The 20,625-nt window shown below is 47.2% G+C and overlaps 2 protein-coding genes across 5 annotated transcripts; one reads left to right on the forward strand and one right to left on the reverse strand.

Moving 5' to 3' along the window:
• Positions 1–63: 63 nt before the first annotated feature.
• On the reverse strand, positions 64–2,948 carry LOC117382272 (prostatic spermine-binding protein-like). Its single transcript, XM_055227114.1, has 3 exons — positions 2,760–2,948; positions 1,309–1,746; positions 64–701 (listed from the first exon to the last, which is right to left on the reverse strand). The coding sequence occupies exons 1-3, from the start codon at positions 2,794–2,796 to the stop codon at positions 658–660; spliced, it is 519 nt and encodes a 172-aa protein (XP_055083089.1). The 5' UTR covers positions 2,797–2,948; the 3' UTR covers positions 64–657.
• Positions 2,949–10,647: 7,699 nt separating this feature from the next.
• Positions 10,648–19,721, forward strand: mmrn2a (multimerin 2a). Of its 4 annotated transcripts, none has more exons than XM_055227082.1 (10): positions 10,648–10,961; positions 12,479–12,601; positions 12,886–12,989; positions 13,710–13,772; positions 14,105–14,365; positions 14,948–15,303; positions 15,376–15,525; positions 15,651–16,115; positions 17,138–17,501; positions 18,552–19,700. In XM_055227082.1, the coding sequence occupies exons 1-10, from the start codon at positions 10,717–10,719 to the stop codon at positions 19,016–19,018; spliced, it is 2,598 nt and encodes an 865-aa protein (XP_055083057.1). In that variant the 5' UTR covers positions 10,648–10,716; the 3' UTR covers positions 19,019–19,700. The 4 variants fall into 4 exon arrangements, with proteins under 4 accessions (XP_055083057.1, XP_055083059.1, XP_055083058.1 ...); XM_055227084.1 differs by having other exon boundaries at positions 10,659–10,955; positions 18,552–19,721; XM_055227083.1 differs by having other exon boundaries at positions 10,675–10,961; positions 14,108–14,365; positions 18,552–19,158.
• The last annotated feature ends 904 nt before the right edge of the window (positions 19,722–20,625 follow it).

Genomic DNA, 20,625 nt, shown 5'->3' on the forward strand with positions numbered 1-20,625 from the left:
AATAAACTCACTGCATAAAACTTTAAGTTCATTAAGAAAACCAGTCTAGAGCCGTTTGTTTTTAAAATGTTTTAATTCCAGATTTACAAAAAGTAAAATACATTTAGAGACAATCAGTATATATTTATATATTTATGTGAAAACTCTTTAAATAGTTTATATTTATTTATACTTATGTTCCACTATACACCATGATCCAAAAACATCAGACGTCACGTTACAGGAGAAGGTTCTGTTAGTAAACACACACACTGTTATTTTATAAGACAATATCATACTATTATTTAAATTAGAGATCGACCGATACGTTTTTTTTAAGGTCGATGTCGATCGATGTGAGTTTTTAAGGCCGATCGTTTAGACTCCAGACAAATTGATGGATGGATAAAACTGTAGATGTTTTTGGGCCCATTTTGATTATTTCCCCAAATTATGTAATTTTAAATGTGGATTCTTTAGGCCAAAATGAAATATCTGCCTGTGCTGACGATTTAAGGACGAGTGGTTTTGCTAAAAAGAGCAAATGCACATTTGTGTGATTGTGTGTGTCTGTGTGCGGGCAGATATATCGTCTGTCTCTGATTTAAATGTTTATACAAAATGTCCTCTTCTTTGTGATGCTGAGGGTCACTGAGGGTCACTTTGGGACTAAACGTCTCAGGAGTTTTCGTTGGCCACTTCCATCAGGTCACTCATCAAATCTGCAAACACAAACGCACAAATGTCATGTTCAGGTGACTCATCAAATCTGCAAACACAAACGCACAAATGTCATGTTCAGGTGACGTGCCACAGGGGGCAGTGTCGAGCCATCGTCACATAAACACAATAATAGTGATGAGGCAGGTTCACAGACACATGGCTGCCATTCTGTGCCATTGACCTTTCTACACCACCAGACACACTCTACATTAAGAGGTGGGGGGTGAAGTGTCTTGCTCAAGGACACAACAACAGTATGTCCAGTTGCCAAATGCCTAACCAGGCTGATTTTTATGTCCAAGTTATGGATCCTGAAATGCAGAGACTGAGGCCTTTCAGTCACACACGTGATCAATGTGATCTCCCATCAGCCCCTCTGTGAGATTACCCATCAGCCCCTCTGTGAGATTACCCATCAGCCCCTCTGTGAGATTACCCATCAGCCCCTCTGTGAGATTACCCATCAGCCCCTCTGTGAGATTACCCATCAGCCCCTCTGTGAGATTACCCATCAGCCCCTCTGGTCGTGTCTCTGGTTTGTTCAGGGTTGTTTTTATTTTAAGCCTCAGTCCGGTGTTTTACTTGTGAGGCTCGTGTCGTACTTACCCAGATCCCCGTCTGTCATGTGAGCGCAGGGCCCAGCATCGGGTCCGGCTCCGCCCTCTGACCAGGCTCCGCCCCCCGCCTCATCTGACCAGGCTCCGCCCCCCGCCTCATCTGACCTGGCTCCGCCCCCCGCCTCCTGCTCGGAGAACAGGCCGTGGAAGCCTGATTTCTTGGGGACCTTTCCTCTGCGATCGTCGTCGTCTCGGTCAAAGAGATTCTGGAAGAAGTTCCCTTTGTCCTTGTCCTTGTCCTTGTCCTTGTCCTTGTGGTGGTGGTCGTCTTTCCCGAACGAGAAGAGTCCCCCTTTGTGCCTGTCATGGTCGTCATCGTCTTTGTCCCTTTTGAAAATGGACAGAAAGCCGCCATCTTTGTCCTCCTTGTCGTCTTTGTCGTCATCTCCTCCCAGAGCACTCTTTATTTTATCAGCCACTATGTCCCCTGGAGATCAGACCACGGACCAATCAGAGAAGAGATCAGACCACGGACCAATCAGAGAAGAGATCGGACCACGGACCAATCAGAGAAGAGATCAGACCACGGACCAATCAGAAGAGATCAGACCACGGACCAATCAGAAGAGATCGGACCACGGACCAATCAGAAGAGATCGGACCACGGACCAATCAGAGAAGAGATCAGACCACGGACCAATCAGAAGAGATCGGACCACGGACCAATCAGAAGAGATCGGACCACGGACCAATCAGAGAAGAGATCGGACCACGGACCAATCAGAGAAGAGATCGGACCACGGACCAATCAGAGAAGAGATCGGACCACGGACCAATCAGAGAAGAGATCAGACCACGGACCAATCAGAGAAGAGATCGGACCAATCAGAGAAGAGATCAGACCACGGACCAATCAGAGAAGAGATCGGACCACGGACCAATCAGATGAAGAAAGTTTATTTAGTGGCAGAATAATGAATACTGCAGTAAAATGTATTTAAACATATTGAGAGAATTAAGAGTTAGGGTCAGGGTAGGGTTAGCGTTAGCATTAGGGTCAGAGTTAGCGTTAGCATTAGGGTCAGAGTTAGGGTTAGCGTTAGCATTAGGGTCAGAGTTAGCGTTAGCATTAGGGTCAGAGTTAGGGTTAGCGTTAGCATTAGGGTCAGAGTTAGCGTTAGCATTAGGGTCAGAGTTAGGGTTAGCGTTAGCATTAGAGTTAGGGTTAGCATTAGGGTCAGAGTTATGGTTAGCGTTAGCATTAGGGTCAGAGTTAGGGTTAGCGTTAGCATTAGGGTCAGAGTTAGGATTAGCGTTAGCATTAGGGTCAGGGTTAGCATTAGCGTTAGTATTGCGGTCAATTAAATTCACATTGTGACTTCATTGTTGTTGTGAAGGTGGAGCAGGTGAGCGCCCCCTAAGGGCCAGGTGCCCAGTGTAAAAGTGCTGTTGCCCTCAGCCCTTGTAAAATCTACTCATGAGTGTGAAAGAGCGACTCACCCGCATGTTTCGCCAGTTTATCCACGAGGAACGACATGGTTGAGGTGCTGTGGGTCGTCTGGGTCCTGCTCTGCTGCGGTGTGAGACTCTGTGAGCCGAGCGCTGGGAGAGGCGCTGATGACGACTCTCTCAGTACTTGGCGTTTCGTCCGGGGGCGGGGCTTAGCGTGCCATGTCAATCTAAGATCTGCTGTTGTGTTTGGGGGAAATGTGCCTGGATGTGTTTGTTATTATTTTAGCTCTAAATTCTTTGTCTCGTTTTTCAGACTTTCAGCTCAGGTGAACATAAAACACTGTTTAAAAGAGGGTTGCCATGGTTACAATAGACCGCTAAGTCCCGCCCCCGACCGAAATGCCGAGGATTTAGTCTTGGGAGGGAAAGTACCGGGCAGACCTGTTTATCTGGTGTAGGACACAGGCTGCCAGCCCTTCCCATGGCACTTTAACGTGGTTTTGTTTATGTTTCGAAGGCTTTATTTCTATGTACTGTCGATGATGTCAGCAGGTCTACAGGTGACAGGGCATCTGGAATAATGTGGAGATTATTGTTCATACTTAAATGATCCAGAAAACTGCATTTCTGAGAAAACTAGTGAATCTGGTCTAACAACTGAACACACAAGGAGAGCGAAACACGAGACAAACTTTATGAGACAAACATGGGCAGAGATTTTGAACAAAACATAAATATATCAGACATTATTTTGTGGTTTAATTTGTGGCTCAGGTGACCACTGTGACCTGAGCCGGACGCTTCAGCTGATTTGGAAGTCAAACGTATGTAAAGTAGGAGCACTCTGTAATAAAAACAAGCATGTTCTAACCACTTCTTATTATTTATTTATTTAAAAAGGGACCGTGTACAATTAGAACAATCACATATTTCTCCTTTAGGGACAATCTGTCCTAAAATGCCTGACTAAAACAAACAGACGTTTAACCTGAACCTGTTTCCATTTCATCTGGGCCACGTCTCTGATTATTCATGATTGAGCTTTACACAGAAGAACGTCAGATTTCAAATTAAACTCTGGGTAAATCTAGAGAAGCTGCCTGGAGGCCGGTTGCACACTGAGGCCGGTTGCACACTGAGGCCGGTCGCACACTGAGGCCGGTCGCACACTGAGGCCGGTCGCACACTGAGGCCGGTCACACTGAGGCCGGTCACACTGAGGCCGGTCACACACTGAGGCCACGCTGAGACAAGCACACAACTGCAGGGTGTAAGATGCTGCAGGGAAAGCAAACATGGAGCGACACAATCAAGTGGAGCCATAGTCTACAGAAACATCTGTGCAGAGTACGGACTGGAGACGCCGAGGTCAAGGTGGGAAACAACTCCAAAGGGCGTGGAGAATGATTGAGTAAAGATCTTGTGGGACTTCAGATACAGACTGACAGAATGAACCAACCGGACACTGTGGAGGTGGAGAAACAACAGAGCAAAGCCATTGGACATCACAGAACCAAGGGAACGTCAGGAAAAAGGAACATGAGAAATACCAGGGGCTCAAAGAAGAGCTGGAGAAGGCCTGGAAGGTGAAGGCATCAGTGGTGCCCGTGGTCATCGGAGAACTCGGGGCAGTGACCCCCAAACTGGAGGAGCAGCAGCAGATCCCAGGAAAAACATCAGACATCTCAGTCCAGAAAAGTGCAGTACTAGGAACAGCAAAGATACTGTAGAACCCTCAAGCCCCCAGGCCTCTGGTAGAAGACCCGAGCGTGGACTAAAGAGGGGATGAGAGACCAGGAGGGTGAGGGGGAGATTGTTTTATAAACACATACATAAACACGCACACAGATGGGCAAACATTATTTATTCAGCCTCCACCAATTGTTCAAGTTCTCCCTCTGTCATAACCAGTGAGGCGTAGGGACCAAAGGTGCGAGACTCACGAAGTTTAACAATGTCTTTATTCACACTAAGTGATCACAGAAGTAATAGTTCATAAATCATAGTTCATAGTCCAGAGAAGCTGGGGAGAAACACACACAACGAAACAGGGGGAACACTGAAAATAAAGTGACTAAGTGCGCCTTTGTTGTTCAGATTTGTTCAATAGTGTAACAGACATGGGCACAAATGAGAATTTGTATCTGTTACTCTTAAAGTTATGCACCCGCCCGATGGAAGCATTTCATATTCCCCATGCAACAGGTGAGAGGGGTTCCCCACAATCCCCCTGGCCTGAGCGAGCACAGAGTTTTGAAAAATGTCCTGCAGAGAAGGGAACTCTTTCCTGCCAATCACCTTCATGGCCTTATTTATCAGTTTTCCAAGTTTAGTTTTACATTGGACAGTTAAAGAGAAGAAACCAGGCGACCGAACTGTAGATCAGACTCTCAAACACAGCATTATAAAAACAGGTCATGATTTTTGTGCTCACACCAAACAGCTTCAGCCTTAAAAAGTGGAGCCTCTGGGACAGTTGGAACAAAGAAAATCAACATGTGCATTCCATTTGAGCAGGTTGTCAATGTCCACACCCAAATACTTAAAAGATGCAACCTGTTCTATTTGTCGACCTTCAATAACAACAGGATGGTGGATCTGCAGAGCTCGAGGGTCAAACACCATCTCCTTAGTTGGTGTTTGTGATGTGAGAGTTTTTCTCTGTTGACTCTAAATGGCGTCTGCACCAAACCTCAGCTCTTCATCTCAGACACATGCACAGATGTGTTTACTTTGGTACACACATATATCAGCTCTGAGCTAATCCAGTCTGTAATATCCCACATGGATCCTCTAATAATATTAGATAAATTTACTCCTGTTGATGAGGTGGAGATTACCTCAGTCATCATGTCGTCCAAACCATCAGCCTGTTTGCTCGACCCTATTCCAATCAGACTCCTCAAAGAAGCCCTCCCCCTAATAATAGATTCCATCCATAACATAATAAATATGTCGTTAGAAAATGGCTACGTTCCTCAGTCCTTTAAGTATGCTGTGATTAAACCCCTTTTGAAAAAACCTAACCTAAATCCTGATGATCTAGCCAAAATTGTGCAATTATGGGCTGGTGAAATAATTATTTGTGAAATGGGGCTTGAGAAATAACTTGGACACTTTATGGTTGTGCACAAATGGACTATGGACATTAATAATGACACATGTATCTGAGACTGTTGTGTGTGAGTGTGTGTGTGTGTGTGTGTGTGTGTAACTGTGATTTTAAGCTGCAGTGAGCCCAAGACAAATTTCCCTTTGGGTCAAAGTTTATCTTATCACATAAAACCAAATAAATAAACAGTCTCTTTTTACAATAATAAATACTTTATTCTTTCGTAGTGAACAGTGGAACGACAGCCATACAATGACACACATGAAACTGCAGACCCCTGTGCAGACCCCTGTGCAGACGCCTGTGCAGACACCTGTGCAGACCCCTGTGCAGACCCCTGTGCAGACCCCTGTGCAGACCCCTGTGCAGACCCCTGTGCAGACGCCTGTGCAGACGCCTGTGCAGACCCCTGTGCAGACGCCTGTGCAGACCCCTGTGCAGACCCCTGTGCAGACACCTGTGCAGACCCCTGTGCAGACGCCTGTGCAGACGCCTGTGCAGACGCCTGTGCAGACGGGCTGAGTGTTTGGCCGTGTGCCGGTTAGACCAGTGCCATTCCAGGGCAGAGTTACTTCATAAAGTCTCCGATGGCTCCGGAGAGATCAAAGCCTGAGAACAGAAGAGACGTCAGAACGCTGTTTTATGAAGGTCCCTGCTCCAAACCCGACCAGCCGTACTCCCTTCAGTCAGTATTATGTCTTTTTGATCATTATTACCACAGACTAAACCATCGTGGTAAAAACTCAATGACACCACATTATGTAAACAAAATTAAAGGGTCACACTCACCTTTGTTTCCTCCGTCTCCTTTGTCCTTTGAGTCTCCAATGAAGCTCAGAGCATCCCCCACGTCCAGACCGCCCTCATCCTCTTTCTTTCCTCCAAAGTCCAGAACGTCGCTAACGTCGAAGCCTTTGTTGCTTCCTCCGGCTCCTTTCCCTTCCTTTTCCTTTCCACCCAAAACCTTGTTTACAGTGTCTTCCACAACGTCACCTACAAAAACAAAACATCCAGGAGGTGAAACGAATGAATCAATGAATGAATACATGAAAGTGTAAAAAGTACAAATGGAATTTACATTTGAACTTTTTCGTAAACAAAAGACAAAGATATTACCAGTAATTAAATAATGTCATATTAAGTCTCAGTACATCCACAATAGTGTCAAATATTTAAGAGTTTTGTTCATAAGAGACTGGACCACAGCTGTAGAGACTGACCTGCTTTCTCCCCAGCAAGTTTTGCAATGCCCTTGTTTCCTAAAACTCCAGACAGAAAGTTAGCCATGTTTGGTGTGCTCTGGGTGCTCTGGGTGCTCTGCGGGTGCTCTGGGTGCTCTGCAGGTGCTGTGCAGAGCTTTTATAAGCATCGCTGTCTCTGTTGTGGAGACAGGGTCGACCTGTTCGTCCACTTCTCTTTAGTCTTTGCCCTCCTCCCTTCACAAGAATCCAGGTCTGACTCACCTGTATTTATTTACACCTCTTTTCTTGAAATTAGTCACAAAGCAAAACAAACAAACATAATGTGATGTAATAAAACGTAATGGGCAAGATCCACCCAAACCTTGAGAAATTAATCTGAACATTTCTGAGTCGAGTCTCAAAATGAATAACGATGGACTCATCTTAAGTCTGAGAGACATTCCCTAGGGAGGTGTCCAGGAGGGATCCTGAACAGGCCCGGGCTCGAAGAAGCATCAGGACAACATCATCTACAAACAGCAGAGATGAGATCCTTTGGTCCCCAAACCGGACCCCGTCCTGCCCCTGGACCGGACCCCGTCCTGCCCCTGACTGCTCCTAGAAAGTCTGTCCATAAAAACAATGAACAGAACCGGTGACAAAGGGCAGGTCCATCGTGCTCTGAGCAGATCTGACTCACTGCAGAGTCTGACATGAAGCAGTGACATCCACAGCTCCAGCTTCAACGAAGCTAATGCATCCAAGCTAACACATCCAAGCTAACGCTTCCAAGCTAACGCTTCCAAGCTAACGCATGTTCTAGCTGATGTTTTGTTGTGCAGCACAGTTCTGCACAACAGGATCAGTTAAAATACAAACAGTGAACAGTGTGTGTGTGTATGTGTGTGTGTGTGGGGGTGTGTGTGGGGGGGTGTGTGTGTGTGTGTGTATGTGTGTGAGTGTAGGGGTGTGTAGGGGTGTGTGTGTGTGTGTGTGTGTGTGTGTGTGAGTCTCTGGCGCCAACAGGTTCAATCAGATCATTGCACAAACTGTCGCCTTTTGTTCAGGTTTATGGCTCGATGAGAACTAGAGCTGCAGAACAGAGCAGTGTGTCCACGGCTCCACGCGGCTCCACAGGGTGAGCCACGCGGTGAGCCACGCGGTGAGCCACGCGGTGAGCCACGCGGTGAGCCACGCGGTGAGCCAGTTGCTCAGGTGTGCTTGTTTCGGATGATTCATCATTTGGACACATGGAGAATATTAGCATTAGCATTAGCATTATGTCAGTGGAGTCTCATTAGCATCACTGTGTTAATCTGAGCCACATTGACAGGTCTGGTCTGTGAAGTTGCGGCCTCCTCACACTCTTTAAACATAATTTTAACGGGACATTTTAAATATACGACGCCTGTATGGAGGCGTGATTTAGTGATGCAGAGACAGGTGTGGACTTCAGATCAGTCTGGACCTGTTCTTCTAGTTCTTTGTGAACTCTCGCTGCAGGGACATCGTTAAACATTTTTAACATATTTAACCCATATAATTTGACTGTGTTTACAAATGTTTTAAAATGATTGAAATTTAAGAGATTAAATAAGACTAACCACCGTCTGCTCTATGAACGCCCAAACTTTGAGCAGCATAAATAGTTCTGAAAGTTTGAAAATGGAGCAGACGTGTGCGTGTTAGAGGCGTGTGCGTGTTAGAGGCGTGTGCGTGTTAGAGGCGTGTGCGTGTTAGAGGCGTGTGCGTCTTAGAGGCGTGTGCGTGTTAGAGGTGTGTGCGTGTTAGAGGTGTGTGCGTCTGTAGGGCTGGTGACACCAAAGGCGTGAACCTGACACGCCTTTATATTTATTATATTTCATATTTGGACTTGTTTGCCTTCACTCTTGTTGGTCACATCATTATTGAGGCTAAAAGGTCAACAGTGCCCTCTAGTGGTTCTAGCAGAACTCTTCAAAATATTATTTCTCCAATTGAAATCGTTACAAGGGCTTGCAAAACAGCTTTAAAGCCTCTTGAATCAATGTATAAATGTGATAAAAATTCATGACAAAAAATCCAGACAGTGTCACCACTGTCAGATCCTCTCCAAATATGGTTTTCTAAACTTTAATAATCTGTTAATATATGCAAACATCTGTCTACTATTTAAAATTATTCATTGTATTGCTTGTCCTCCCCTAAGAAGGTTTGTCTCACTGAGCTCAGAAAAAACAACTCGAGTCACTAGAGCGCCCTCTAGAGGAGAGTGCAGCGTTCCAAAACATAGGACTTCTTTTGCTAAATCGTCTTTCTCGATTGTTGCTGTGAGTCAGTGGAATAGTTTTGCCAAATGAGATTATAACATGTACAAGTTTTCAAAAGTTTGCACAGGAGACAAAGGAAAGGCTAATATCAAAGCAAATTTGCACTGATTAGTGAATGTGTATGAAAGAAAGAAAGAAAGAAAGAGTATCTGCATATTTGAAACTCGGTGTTTGTGTGTGTGAATAATTTGGTATGGAAGTGTGTGTGTGAGCTGAATGTTTTTAGAAATGTCGTATTTGAGTGTGAGGTGTGTTGTATTTGATATATGTGTCATAGATTCACAGGTTTCTCATCTACACCAAATTTATTTTTACTAAACATCAGCCTGTCCAGGGACGACAGGTGGAAATGAGTATTTTTGCTATAACCTGGCACCAGACATCTGTCCTGTTTTTAAGGTCAATGTGATGTTGTGCACTGTCCCTGTTCAAATAAAACCATTCCATACAAACTGTGGCAGAAAACGCTCTACATGTCTATAATAAGAAAAAGAGCTGCCTCCAGGAGCAGCTCTGCACCAGAACAACCTGCAGCGTTTAGTGAGGCACAGACTCCAGTAAAGAGCCGTCTGCACAGAACAGGCCCGAGTCCACAACAATCCACGGAAACAGCCCCCTCCTCACTGCACCTCCCTGCCCCACACAGCCCCCCCACACGGCCCCCTCCTCCCCGGCCCACACGGCCCCCTCCTCCCCGCCCCGCACAGCCCCCTCCTCCCCGCCCCGCACAGCCCCCTCCTCCCCTCCTCCCCGTCCGTCCCAGCCCCTCTGCTCTTTTTGGAAAGCCCCAGCTCCGTGTGTGAGGGGTCAGGCCGTCAGGAAAGAGCTGGAGACGCAGGGTTGGGGGCTTCCTCTGCTCTTATCAAACCAACAGGAAGAGCTCGCAGCGTTAGATGCGTCGTTCCACTGCGACAGTGAAGAAAACACCAGAACATCATAACTTTGACGAGGACCATCACCACATAACGATCTTAAATACAAACTCAATATAAAAACATCGTCTCTGTAACAGAAACTTCTGAGTCCAGATACAATCTCATAAATCTAAGAATCAAACAGTCACAAACTGGCTCCAAAAATGACCTCAACTGACCACGAGACAGAGACGAGACGTTCTGTCCGTCACAAACCCTGAACTCTCACATCACGTGTTTCATATAGAACATGTAAAATATATAAACATAAGAACATGAGGAGCAAAGGGCACTGACGTCTCACAGAACTCAGCCTCAGGTCCAACCCCCACATCCACCCGGGGCAGAGGAAGTCGGAGGCGTGTCCGACCTCCCCCAGCCTCATCCAGCCTCCTTCTGCCTCCTCCAGCGTCCTCCAGCGTCCTCGCAGCAGTTTGAAGAGTCTGAGAGCGTCCCACAGCGTCTGGGAGCGTCCCACAGAACACAGACATGAGACCAGTGCTGCTGCTGCTGGGCCTAATGTTTAGGGCCCACTGTGAGCTGAGGGCCCGGGACCCTGAGGTGGAGCAGGAGGACGGGGGACACGGGGGACACGGGGGACACGGAGGACACGGAGGACATGGAGGACTGGAGCCCGCTGACTCCAGAGGAGGCGCTGGACCAGAGGACAACGTCCCACAGGACCGAGTCCCTCAAGGAGGAGCAGCTCAAGGACATGTCCCAGCCAGGTCAGGGTAAGTCACACACACACCTGAGTGTGAGTGTGTACACACACACACACCCCAACGTGTGTACACACACACACACACACACACCAATGTGTACACACACACACACCCCAACGTGTGTACACACACACACACACGCGCACACTTGAGCGTTAAAAATATAAAACCAACAGAGAAGTTTTCTTTAATCAAAAAGTCTGGTTTAATCAACTGTGAACGATCGACAGAGTATTTATACACACATATACAGAGTATTTATACACACATATACAGAGTATTTATACACACGTATACAGAGTATTTATACACACGTATACAGAGTATTTATACACACATATACAGAGTATTTATACACACGTATACAGAGTATTTATACACACGTATACAGAGTATTTATACACACGTATACAGAGTATTTATACACACATATACAGAGTATTTATACACACATATACAGAGTATTTATACACACATATACAGAGTATTTATACACACATATACAGAGTATTTATACACACATATACAGAGTATTTATACACACATATACAGAGTATTTATACACACATATACAGAGTATTTATACACACATATACAGAGTATTTATACACACATATACAGAGTATTTATACACACACGTATACAGAGTATTTATACACACACGTATACAGAGTATTTATACACACACGTATACAGAGTATTTATACACACACGTATACAGAGTATTTATACACACACGTATACAGAGTATTTATACGCACACGTATACAGAGTATTTATACACACATATACAGAGTATTTATACACACACGTATACAGAGTATTTATACACACATATACAGAGTATTTATACACATATACAGAGTATTTATACACACACGTATACAGAGTATTTATACACACACGTATACAGAGTATTTATACACACACGTATACAGAGTATTTATACACATATACAGAGTATTTATACCTTCAAAACAGTCGTACCATTCTACTCCGAGTCGCTGACACTCGTACTGGTGCAGATTGGATAATGAAGATCCATAACAATAAAAGTAAAAATTTAAGGTAAAGAAAAACATAAAATCTGGAAGAGTCTGAAGACGCGACACTCGACTGTGACGAGGTTTAAATCCAGACTCAGTTCTGTTTATCTGTTTTATTCTGACTCTTTTAATGTTCATTTTATGATGATTATTTATGTTTTTTTCACTTGTTGTGATTTTAATGTCTTTCTTATTCTGTAAAGCTCTGTGAATGACTCTGTGTATAAAAGATAAATATGACCATTAAACTAGAGACATGAAGTCATTTAGTGTTTAACAGGAGAGATGTGCAGTGAGTGTCCAGCAGGGGGCAGCAGAGGTCACACCACAAACGTCTCAGATTAAAGAGTTACACAGGTTCATGTTTGTGAAAATGCTTCAGTATAATTGTTGTACGACTGATTTGATTCTGATAATCATCTTTGTGTTTTGCTCCAAAGGCGAATCAAACAAACGTGTCCTCTGCTCTTTGTGTTACAGAAACTGGTGCGCTGTTGTGCATAGGCGTGTGGTCAGCGGAACGGTCAGGAACGGTGCAGAACCATACACGGCCAAGTCTCTGAGCCCCTGCCCCAGTGGAGTCGCAGACTGTCAGCTCGTCATGTGAGTCCCCCCCCGGAACTGAGGCTCAGAACCGTCAAGACGACAGAACTCCTCTTCTACTTCGAGTTCAAACTGAAGCTTCAAAAAGTGCTTCAGTTTAAATCAAATTAAGACAATGGATGTAGTTAAGATGGAACCAACAGAACCAAAGACCCAAACACAGGAGCGTTGAGGCTGGGACGAGTCTTTTATTACAATCAAACTGAAGAAGAGTTTAAATGTGTTTTATTCAAATATAAATTACAAATCTTATTATGTCTAAACTGAAGTATTTTTGTTTTCAGGTACAAGACGTCCACAAGGCCCCTGTACAGACAGACCCTCAGAGAGGTCACTGTCCTGCTGTGGCAGTGCTGTCCTGGACACACTGGACCCAACTGTGACTCAGGTACAAACCCTGACCCGGACTGACCCGGACTGACCCGGGCTGACCCGGGCTGACTCGGACTTTATCTCACTTTATCTCGTCACAAGTGAATATTTCTGTGCTATGAGTCACCCACTGAAAAAATGTCGTCCAAACTCACATTCCCATGTTTGGACGTGTCTGGAGCTTTGTCCTTTAGAACAGTGAACTCTGAATAGACACGTTTCCTCTGGATCTATATTTAAACATGTCCAGTAAGAGTGGAGCAGACTGTGTGGGTGGAGGTAGAACGGGACTGTGTGGGTGGAGGTAGAACGGGACTGTGTGGGTGGAGGTAGAACGGGACTGTGTGGGTGGAGGTAGAACGGGACTGTGTGGGTGGAGGTAGAACGGCACTGTGTGGGTGGAGGTAGAACGGCACTGTGTGGGTGGAGGTAGAACGGGACTGTGTGGGTGGAGGTAGAACGGGACTGTGTGGGTGGAGGTAGAACGGCACTGTGTGGGTGGAGGTAGAACGGGACTGTGTGGGTGGAGGTAGAACGGGACTGTGTGGGTGGAGGTATAACGGGACTGTGTGGGTGGAGGTAGAACGGGACTGTGTGGGTGGAGGTAGAACGGGACTGTGTGGGTGGAGGTATAACGGGACTGTGTGGGTGGAGGTATAATGGGACTGTGTGGGGACGACGATCACAAATCCTCAGACAAAATCACAGTTGACATAAAACCTCGTGTCGTCTTTAGTCTCTGGCGCCCGAGTCGATCACGCCGACCACGGACGCTCCGAGGACACGCCCCTTGGATCAGGTGAGACACAGAACCTCACACAGTCCAGTCCTGGACACAACAGGAACTTTAGATACACAAAGGTCACAGTACAAGCGACGTCAGGGTGGAGCACAGAAACAGGCTCAGGGTGGAGCACAGAAACAGCCGACTCTCAGGGTGGAGCTCGTTCTGTGGCCCTCAAAGAATCTGACACAAACAGGAGCAGACGGTGGAGGTGAAATGGGGCGGAGCCAAACGGCCAGACTAATGTGACTCTGTGTCTTTATTCAAAGTCCTGGTTTGGTCTGTGTTTAAAACATAAAGAGACACTGTGGAACATTCCAAGTAAAACTCTGATGTGTCATTTTCAGCAGAGCAGGTGGAGCATATGGACCCCCATCAGGAGCAGAACGACCACCAGGGAGCGCCGTACCACACCAGCCAACCTCATCACACACCTGACCACACCCACCACCCCAGGGCCTCCGCCCAAACTCTGGACTCTGTTCAACAGGACCACACCCAAAACACTCAACACCGCCTTCTGCCGGACTCCGCCCTCTCCGAACACACGCACCGGAGCTCCGCCCAGCACCGCGTGGACTCAGAAGACCCGAGTCTGCATCCACCAGGTCTGATTTCACTGTTTTTATAAAAAAATAACTCCTACACGACGTTTACGTTCACCGTATGAAAAAACACACCTGCGTTTGTTTCTCAGACACGAATCAGACGAAATTTTTACTACTCACTGGGGTGAGGGGTCCGGGGCGGTTGGTGACGGGGTGAGATGGGGTGAGGGGTCCGGGGCGGTTGGGGACGGGGTGAGGGAGGGTGAGGGGTCCGGGGCGGTTGGTGACGGGGTGAGGGGTCCGGGGCGGTTGGTAACAGGGTGAGGGGGGGTGAGGGGTCTGGGGCGGTTGGTGACGGGGGTGAGGTGGGGTGAGGGGTCCGGGTGAGGGGTCGGGGCGGTTGGTGACGGGGTGACGGGGGCTGTGGTGTTGTGCCGACATGTGACTGAGGGGTCATCATTTCCACAGGACGTCCTGTTTCCTCTGGGGGGTGTGTCTTTTGTCTGTATGACATCATCTGCTCTCAGCCCCGCCCCTCTGTACTTGTTTACATTTAAAGGGAGAACTGCATTGTCATGTTGGGCCAAAGATGTTGCTCACGTTACATCGAAATGTCTGACTCTCACAGTGAGTTGTGGACAGTTGTAGGGGCTCTGCGGTACCAGGACACGCCCACGGTCCTCCCGGTGCCACACATGATGGCGCTGGTCATGTCCCAGCTGCAGCCCGTCCTAGAGGCCTTCAACCGCTCTTTGGAGCACGTGCAGCGGCGACTCACGACTCTGACCCTGGAGGTGGCAGAGCTGAAGGGCCCGACTCCTCCTGACCTCCAGACCGGCGCTCTGAGCGGAGACGATGTGGAAGAGGAGGACAGACTGGAGCAGGTGTACCAGGAGCTGAGGGAGACACAGGACCAAGTGCAACAACAGCGCCACCTGCTGGAATCCCACAATGCAGCTCTGCTTAACAACCTGACGGTCCTGAGGGCAGACATGAACGTGAGATTCAGAAATAAACCACAGTGTTTCAAAAGTATGATCATAAATGATTCATTTGAGATTCGATCCCAGGTCAATGTCCAGGCCATGAACCGCAGTCTGTCTGAGCTTAAACTGGACCAGAGCCGGCCCTGGTCAGAACCGGCCCAGGTCTCAGAGACCTCCGCTCTCTGGGGCGCCGTGGAACGGCTGGACAATCGAGTGGTCAACAACTCGGTGAAGGTACTTTGTCTCTCAAGGCACATTTCCTCATTTTCCCTGTCCACGTCAAGTTTTTCTTTAATTTACAATTTACATTTTCAAGAGAAAAGGTTGTGGCTCTGCTGTAAGTGAATGTGTGGATGCAGGTGCAGACGCTGGTGGAGAAGGTGGAGGTGGTGTCCGGAGACATACAGCTGCTTCACAGACTCTCCAGGGATCAGGACAAACGGATCAATGCTACGTCACGACGCAGCCAGGTGCAGTTCATGGAGACGGGACTGGAGGTGGAGGCGGCCAAGGTGGCGGTGTTACGGAGGGTGGAGGAGCTGGCGGGGAACCTGAGCGTCCAGGGGCAGAGGTTGGCGGAGATGGATGAGGATTTAGAGGAACTCTACATCGCCTTCTATAACGGCTCCTCCGGCGCCTGCGGCTGCTCTGAGCTCAGGGCGACCGTCTCTCACGTCCAGAAGGACCTCGCTAATGTCACAGAACTGGCCAAAGACAACAGACTGGCCCTGGACGCACTGGAGGACAGTGAGGGACAGGGGGAGACATGGGGGGACGGCGACTGGCAGCCGGCGGTGGAGGCTCTGCAACAAGGACTTCAGCAGGTACTTCAGTGCAGTTTATTTTTCAGTTCAGTTTTATTTGTAGCACATTTAAAATAACTTAATCTGCCTAAAGTGCATCACACAAACAAAAGCAGATTTACATGACACAAAGAAGAAAAAACAATAAAACACCAAGATGTCGAACCAAACTCCATCTGGTCTAAACTGCCCTACAGACTGAGAGCATCTGACAGGCAGAGGGCGCTGTTCCACAGTCTGTGCACAGCTGCAGAAAAGGCTCTGTCACCTCCGGTCTTGAGCCTGACCCAAGAGGACCTCACACTGAGGCCCAAGCAGTGGGGTAGTTTGGCCAAACTCCCCAGTGTCAGTTTTATTTTGATTTAAGTTCAGGACATTTGTGCTTCTGAAAACATCTCCCAGCAGAAACATGAGCAGAGCAAAGAGGGTCGGCCCTAATGTTGAGCCCTGGGGAACCCCATCGTCAAAGGGACACAGAGGAGGACCACTGTGCTACAGACACAGAAAAACTCCTGTCTGAAAAGAGTGAATATGACCCACACCTTTAGAAACATTGGGATGAGCAAAGACGATAATAATATTTTATAATATAATACAATATAATCCTACAGACGTGGTATGAGCAGAGGGCGGAGTTAAAGGCGCCATTTTTATTTGGAAATACAATCCATCTTTGAACAGGAATGAGGACCTTAGACATCATCATGCTAAGAGCCAATATGCTAACAGTCAGTATGCTAAGAGCCAATATGCTAACAGTATGCTAAGAGCCAATATGCTAACAGCCAGTTATAACAGCCATATATTAGCATACTGGCTGAGTGTAGCTCATTAGCCTTAGCCAACAAACAGAAACTGAAACAAACAGGTGTGTTAGCTTCAGTGTCGTTAGCGCCTCCTTCAGGCAGATATAAGGCAGTGTCCAGCAGTAATCTGACCAGAACCGAAGAAGCGGCTTGGACAAAACACAGAACATCAGATCATTGGTGTTGAGCGGCTCCTTCGCCTCGACTGAACTCTGGGTCCTCACGTTTCTGCTGTAGGTGAGGTCTTCTTGGGCCTCGGAGGAAAACCGCACCAGAGCCGTGGAGCTCGGCGTGGCCGGTCTGACCTCGTCTCTGCAGCGCTGGCAGACGGAGGTCACACAGCTTCAGGAGCGAGAAACTGAGCGCTCCCAGGACAACCAGCATCTGCGCGGCTCCTTCAACTCACTGCTCAAAGACGCTATCCGCCACAGCGACGTGCTGGAGCTCCTCCTGGGGGAGGAGGTGCTGGAGTTTTTGGACTGGCCCATTCACGACCAAGAGGCCCACTCTATCCCCGCCCTGAAGGAGAGTCTGAGACGGCACGAAGAGCAGCTGAGAGCGCACAACACGAGCATCACACAGCTCCGAGAACACAACACAGGTGAGAACACAACGCACAGGTGAGAACGCACAACACAGGTGAGAACGCACAACACAGGTGAGAACGCACAACACGAGCATCACACAGCTCCGAGAACACAACACAGGTGAGAACACAACGCACAGGTGAGAACGCACAACACAGGTGAGAACGCACAACACAGGTGAGAACGCACAACACGAGCATCACACAGCTCCGAGAACACAACACAGGTGAGAACGCACAACACACGTGAGAACGCACAACACAGGTGAGAACGCACAACACACGAGAGAACACAACACAGCTGAGAGCACACAACACGAGCATCACACAGCACAGGTGAGAACAGGTTAGAACACAACACACGAGAGAACACAACGCACAGGTGAGAACGCACAACACAGGTGAGAGCACAACGCACAGGTGAGAACACAACGCACAGGTGAGAACGCACAACACAGGTGAGAACGCACAACGCGAGCATCACACAGCTCCGAAAACACAACACGGGTGAGAACGCACAACACAGGTGAGAACACACAACACAGGTAAGAACACACAACGCGAGCATCACACAGCTCCGAAAACACAACACAGGTGAGAACGCACAACACAGGTGAGAACGCACAACACAGGTGAGAACACACAACACAGGTGAGAACACACAACATGAGCATCACACAACACAGGTGAGAACGCACAACACAGGTGAGAACGCACAACACAGGTGAGAACGCACAACACAGGTGAGAACACAATGCACAGGTGAGAACGCACAACACAGGAAGATGCAGCTGAGGCCAGTGTGTGTCATGACACAGAGTCTGTACCGACACAAACTTTACTCCAGAAGAAACGAACAAATATTAATGAAATGAAAACATCATCATGAAAAACTGTCTTCAATTTATTTCTGTTTGGCCGAATCAGAAGAAAAAGAAATAAGAAGAATTTTGACCTAAAAAGAAAAAGATTAGTCTAATTTCTCAGTGAGAAACAAAAGTGTGTGTTTTTATACAGTGAGTGTAAACTTCTGGTTTCTACATTTGTCCTTTTTTGTCCTCTCAGATTCAAAAGACGTCCCTGCTGCTGATCAGCCGTCCCCACACTCTGTCCATGACTGGCTCCCAGGGGACGACAGTGGCGCCGGGAGGCGGAGCCCGGTTAGAGAACGTCAGAGCGTCCCTGGACCCCAGCTCAGCGACGGCAGTGACCTGTGGAAGCTGGAGCAGGCGATGGAGAAGCTACAGGCCAGAGTGGAGAGGGTGGAGCAGAGCGGCAGGGTGGAGCAGAGCGGCAGGGTGGAGCAGACGGAGCAGAGCGGCAGGGTGGAGCAGAGCGGCAGACAGAGCCACGTGCGGCTTCAGGACGAGGTCATGTGGCTGAAACGAGGCCTGGAGGAGCATTTAAGGGTCTTTAAGAACATCTTCAGTAACACGGACGCACTGACGACTTCTAAACAGACACTGGAGCTGGACAAAGTGTTAGAGCTGGTGAAGAGTCGACAGAGGAGGAAAGGAGGGAGCGCACACTGACCCCCAGGACTGAGGCCCCGGGACCCTCAGCTTCACATCCTGTAATATCTGTATTTAAACAAAGAAGCCGAGTGTGAAATGACCTAAAAACATAATATCGAATGTAAAGATTTATCTATTTATGATAAAACGAGGTGTGCAAACGCCGTCAGTGCAGGAGCAGATCAGTGTTAGTCTGACACATCAATACTGTTTTTCTGCTGTTTTTTCTTTATTTAAATAATGTTTGTTCTGACTCAGTGTCGTCATATCTGTCGATATCTGTCGATATCTGTCGATATCTGTCGATATCTGTCGATACCAGGGCAGAGATTGAAAATATAGTATATTTCTGTTTGGTGAAAATGATCCAATTGTGTTTTGTTATTTATCTTTTAAAGTGACAGGTTTGGTGTAATAAGATTATTTACTGGACAGTGTTCGTCTAAAACACCTCGTAATATTTTTACAACGTACACAGAATATCGAACCAATATCAATTGAGCCGATATTGTCTTAATATCACCTGAACCGATATTGACAGAACTGATATCTGATCCATCAAAATGTTCAGTATCGGCACTGATCCAATACCTGTATATTTCTGATGTGTGTGGAGCTCAGGGTGGAGCTCAGGGTGGAGCTCAGGGTGGAGAAAATAAGACACATTAAAGCTGCACAGGAAATGTTTTTATTACATTTGAATAAGAACTTGTACGTTTTCTGCCTGAGTGATGCTGTGTTTAAGTTTTTAGGTGGGTGGATGTGTCAGTGTGTGTTTTAAGGTGGGTGGATGTGTGTTTTAAGGTGGGTGGATGTGTCAGTGTGTGTTTTAAGGTGGATGTGTCAGTGTGTGTTTTAAGGTGGATGTGTCAGTGTGTGTTTTAAGGTGGATGTGTCAGTGTGTGTTTTAAGGTGGATGTGTCAGTGTGTGTTTTAAGGTGGGTGGATGTGTGTTTTTAGGTGGGTGGATGTGTTTTTAGGTGGGTGGATGTGTTTTTAGGTGGGTGGATGTGTCAGTGTGAGCAGTTGTTGGCTCCAGTGTAAACTCCACAGCTTCACTTGTTCCAGTCTCTTCTGTTTGTCAGAGTCAAGACGCTGCAGTTTCTCCCGACACAGAGTCACAAACCTCTGCAAAAACAGATGTGTGTATTTAAATAAATACACACACATACACACCCCAACATACACACACACACACACACATCGTCTGGCAGCACCTTCACGGCGGCGTCTCTCTCTCGTGCGACGGCCTCGTGTCGGGCCGTACTCTTGTTTGTCGTGATGGAGAGCGTTGCCGTGGTAACGGCTGAAGGGAAACATGGGACGTCCTGCCGGGGTCTGTTCAACGAGACACGCAAAGTGTTTATTTAACCCTCTGTGTGCATCATAATCACAGCACAATCTGACCGCTGTCTGACCGCTGTCTGACCTCTGTCTAAACACTGATTTTATATTTGACCATTCTGCTCTTTGTACAATTTCCTTTGAGACTCTGACCACAAACAGAGACGAGTCTCATTGAACAAAAGAAGAAACACAAGTCTGAAAATGTAAAGATCTAAATAACGAGGAGCTGTACGAGGACGAGGAGCTGTAACAGACAGAGGACGAGGAGCTGTAACAGA

Source organism: Periophthalmus magnuspinnatus, chromosome 15, assembly GCF_009829125.3.
Source record: "Periophthalmus magnuspinnatus isolate fPerMag1 chromosome 15, fPerMag1.2.pri, whole genome shotgun sequence".
Classification (NCBI taxonomy): Eukaryota; Metazoa; Chordata; class Actinopteri; order Gobiiformes; family Gobiidae; genus Periophthalmus; species Periophthalmus magnuspinnatus.

Coding starts and splice junctions, on each gene's coding strand:
- LOC117382272 (XM_055227114.1), bottom strand. CDS start 2,796: ATGTCGTTCCTCGTGGATAAACTGGCGAAACATGCGG. Junction 1,747..2,759: donor TAAACTGGCGAAACATGCGG/GTGAGTCGCTCT, acceptor TCTGATCTCCAG/GGGACATAGTGGCTGATAAA. Junction 702..1,308: donor CATGACAGACGGGGATCTGG/GTAAGTACGACA, acceptor TTGTGTTTGCAG/ATTTGATGAGTGACCTGATG.
- mmrn2a (XM_055227082.1), top strand. CDS start 10,717: ATGAGACCAGTGCTGCTGCTGCTGGGCCTAATGTTTAGGGCCCACTGT. Junction 10,962..12,478: donor CATGTCCCAGCCAGGTCAGG/GTAAGTCACACA, acceptor TTTGTGTTACAG/AAACTGGTGCGCTGTTGTGC. Junction 12,990..13,709: donor TGGACCCAACTGTGACTCAG/GTACAAACCCTG, acceptor TGTCGTCTTTAG/TCTCTGGCGCCCGAGTCGAT.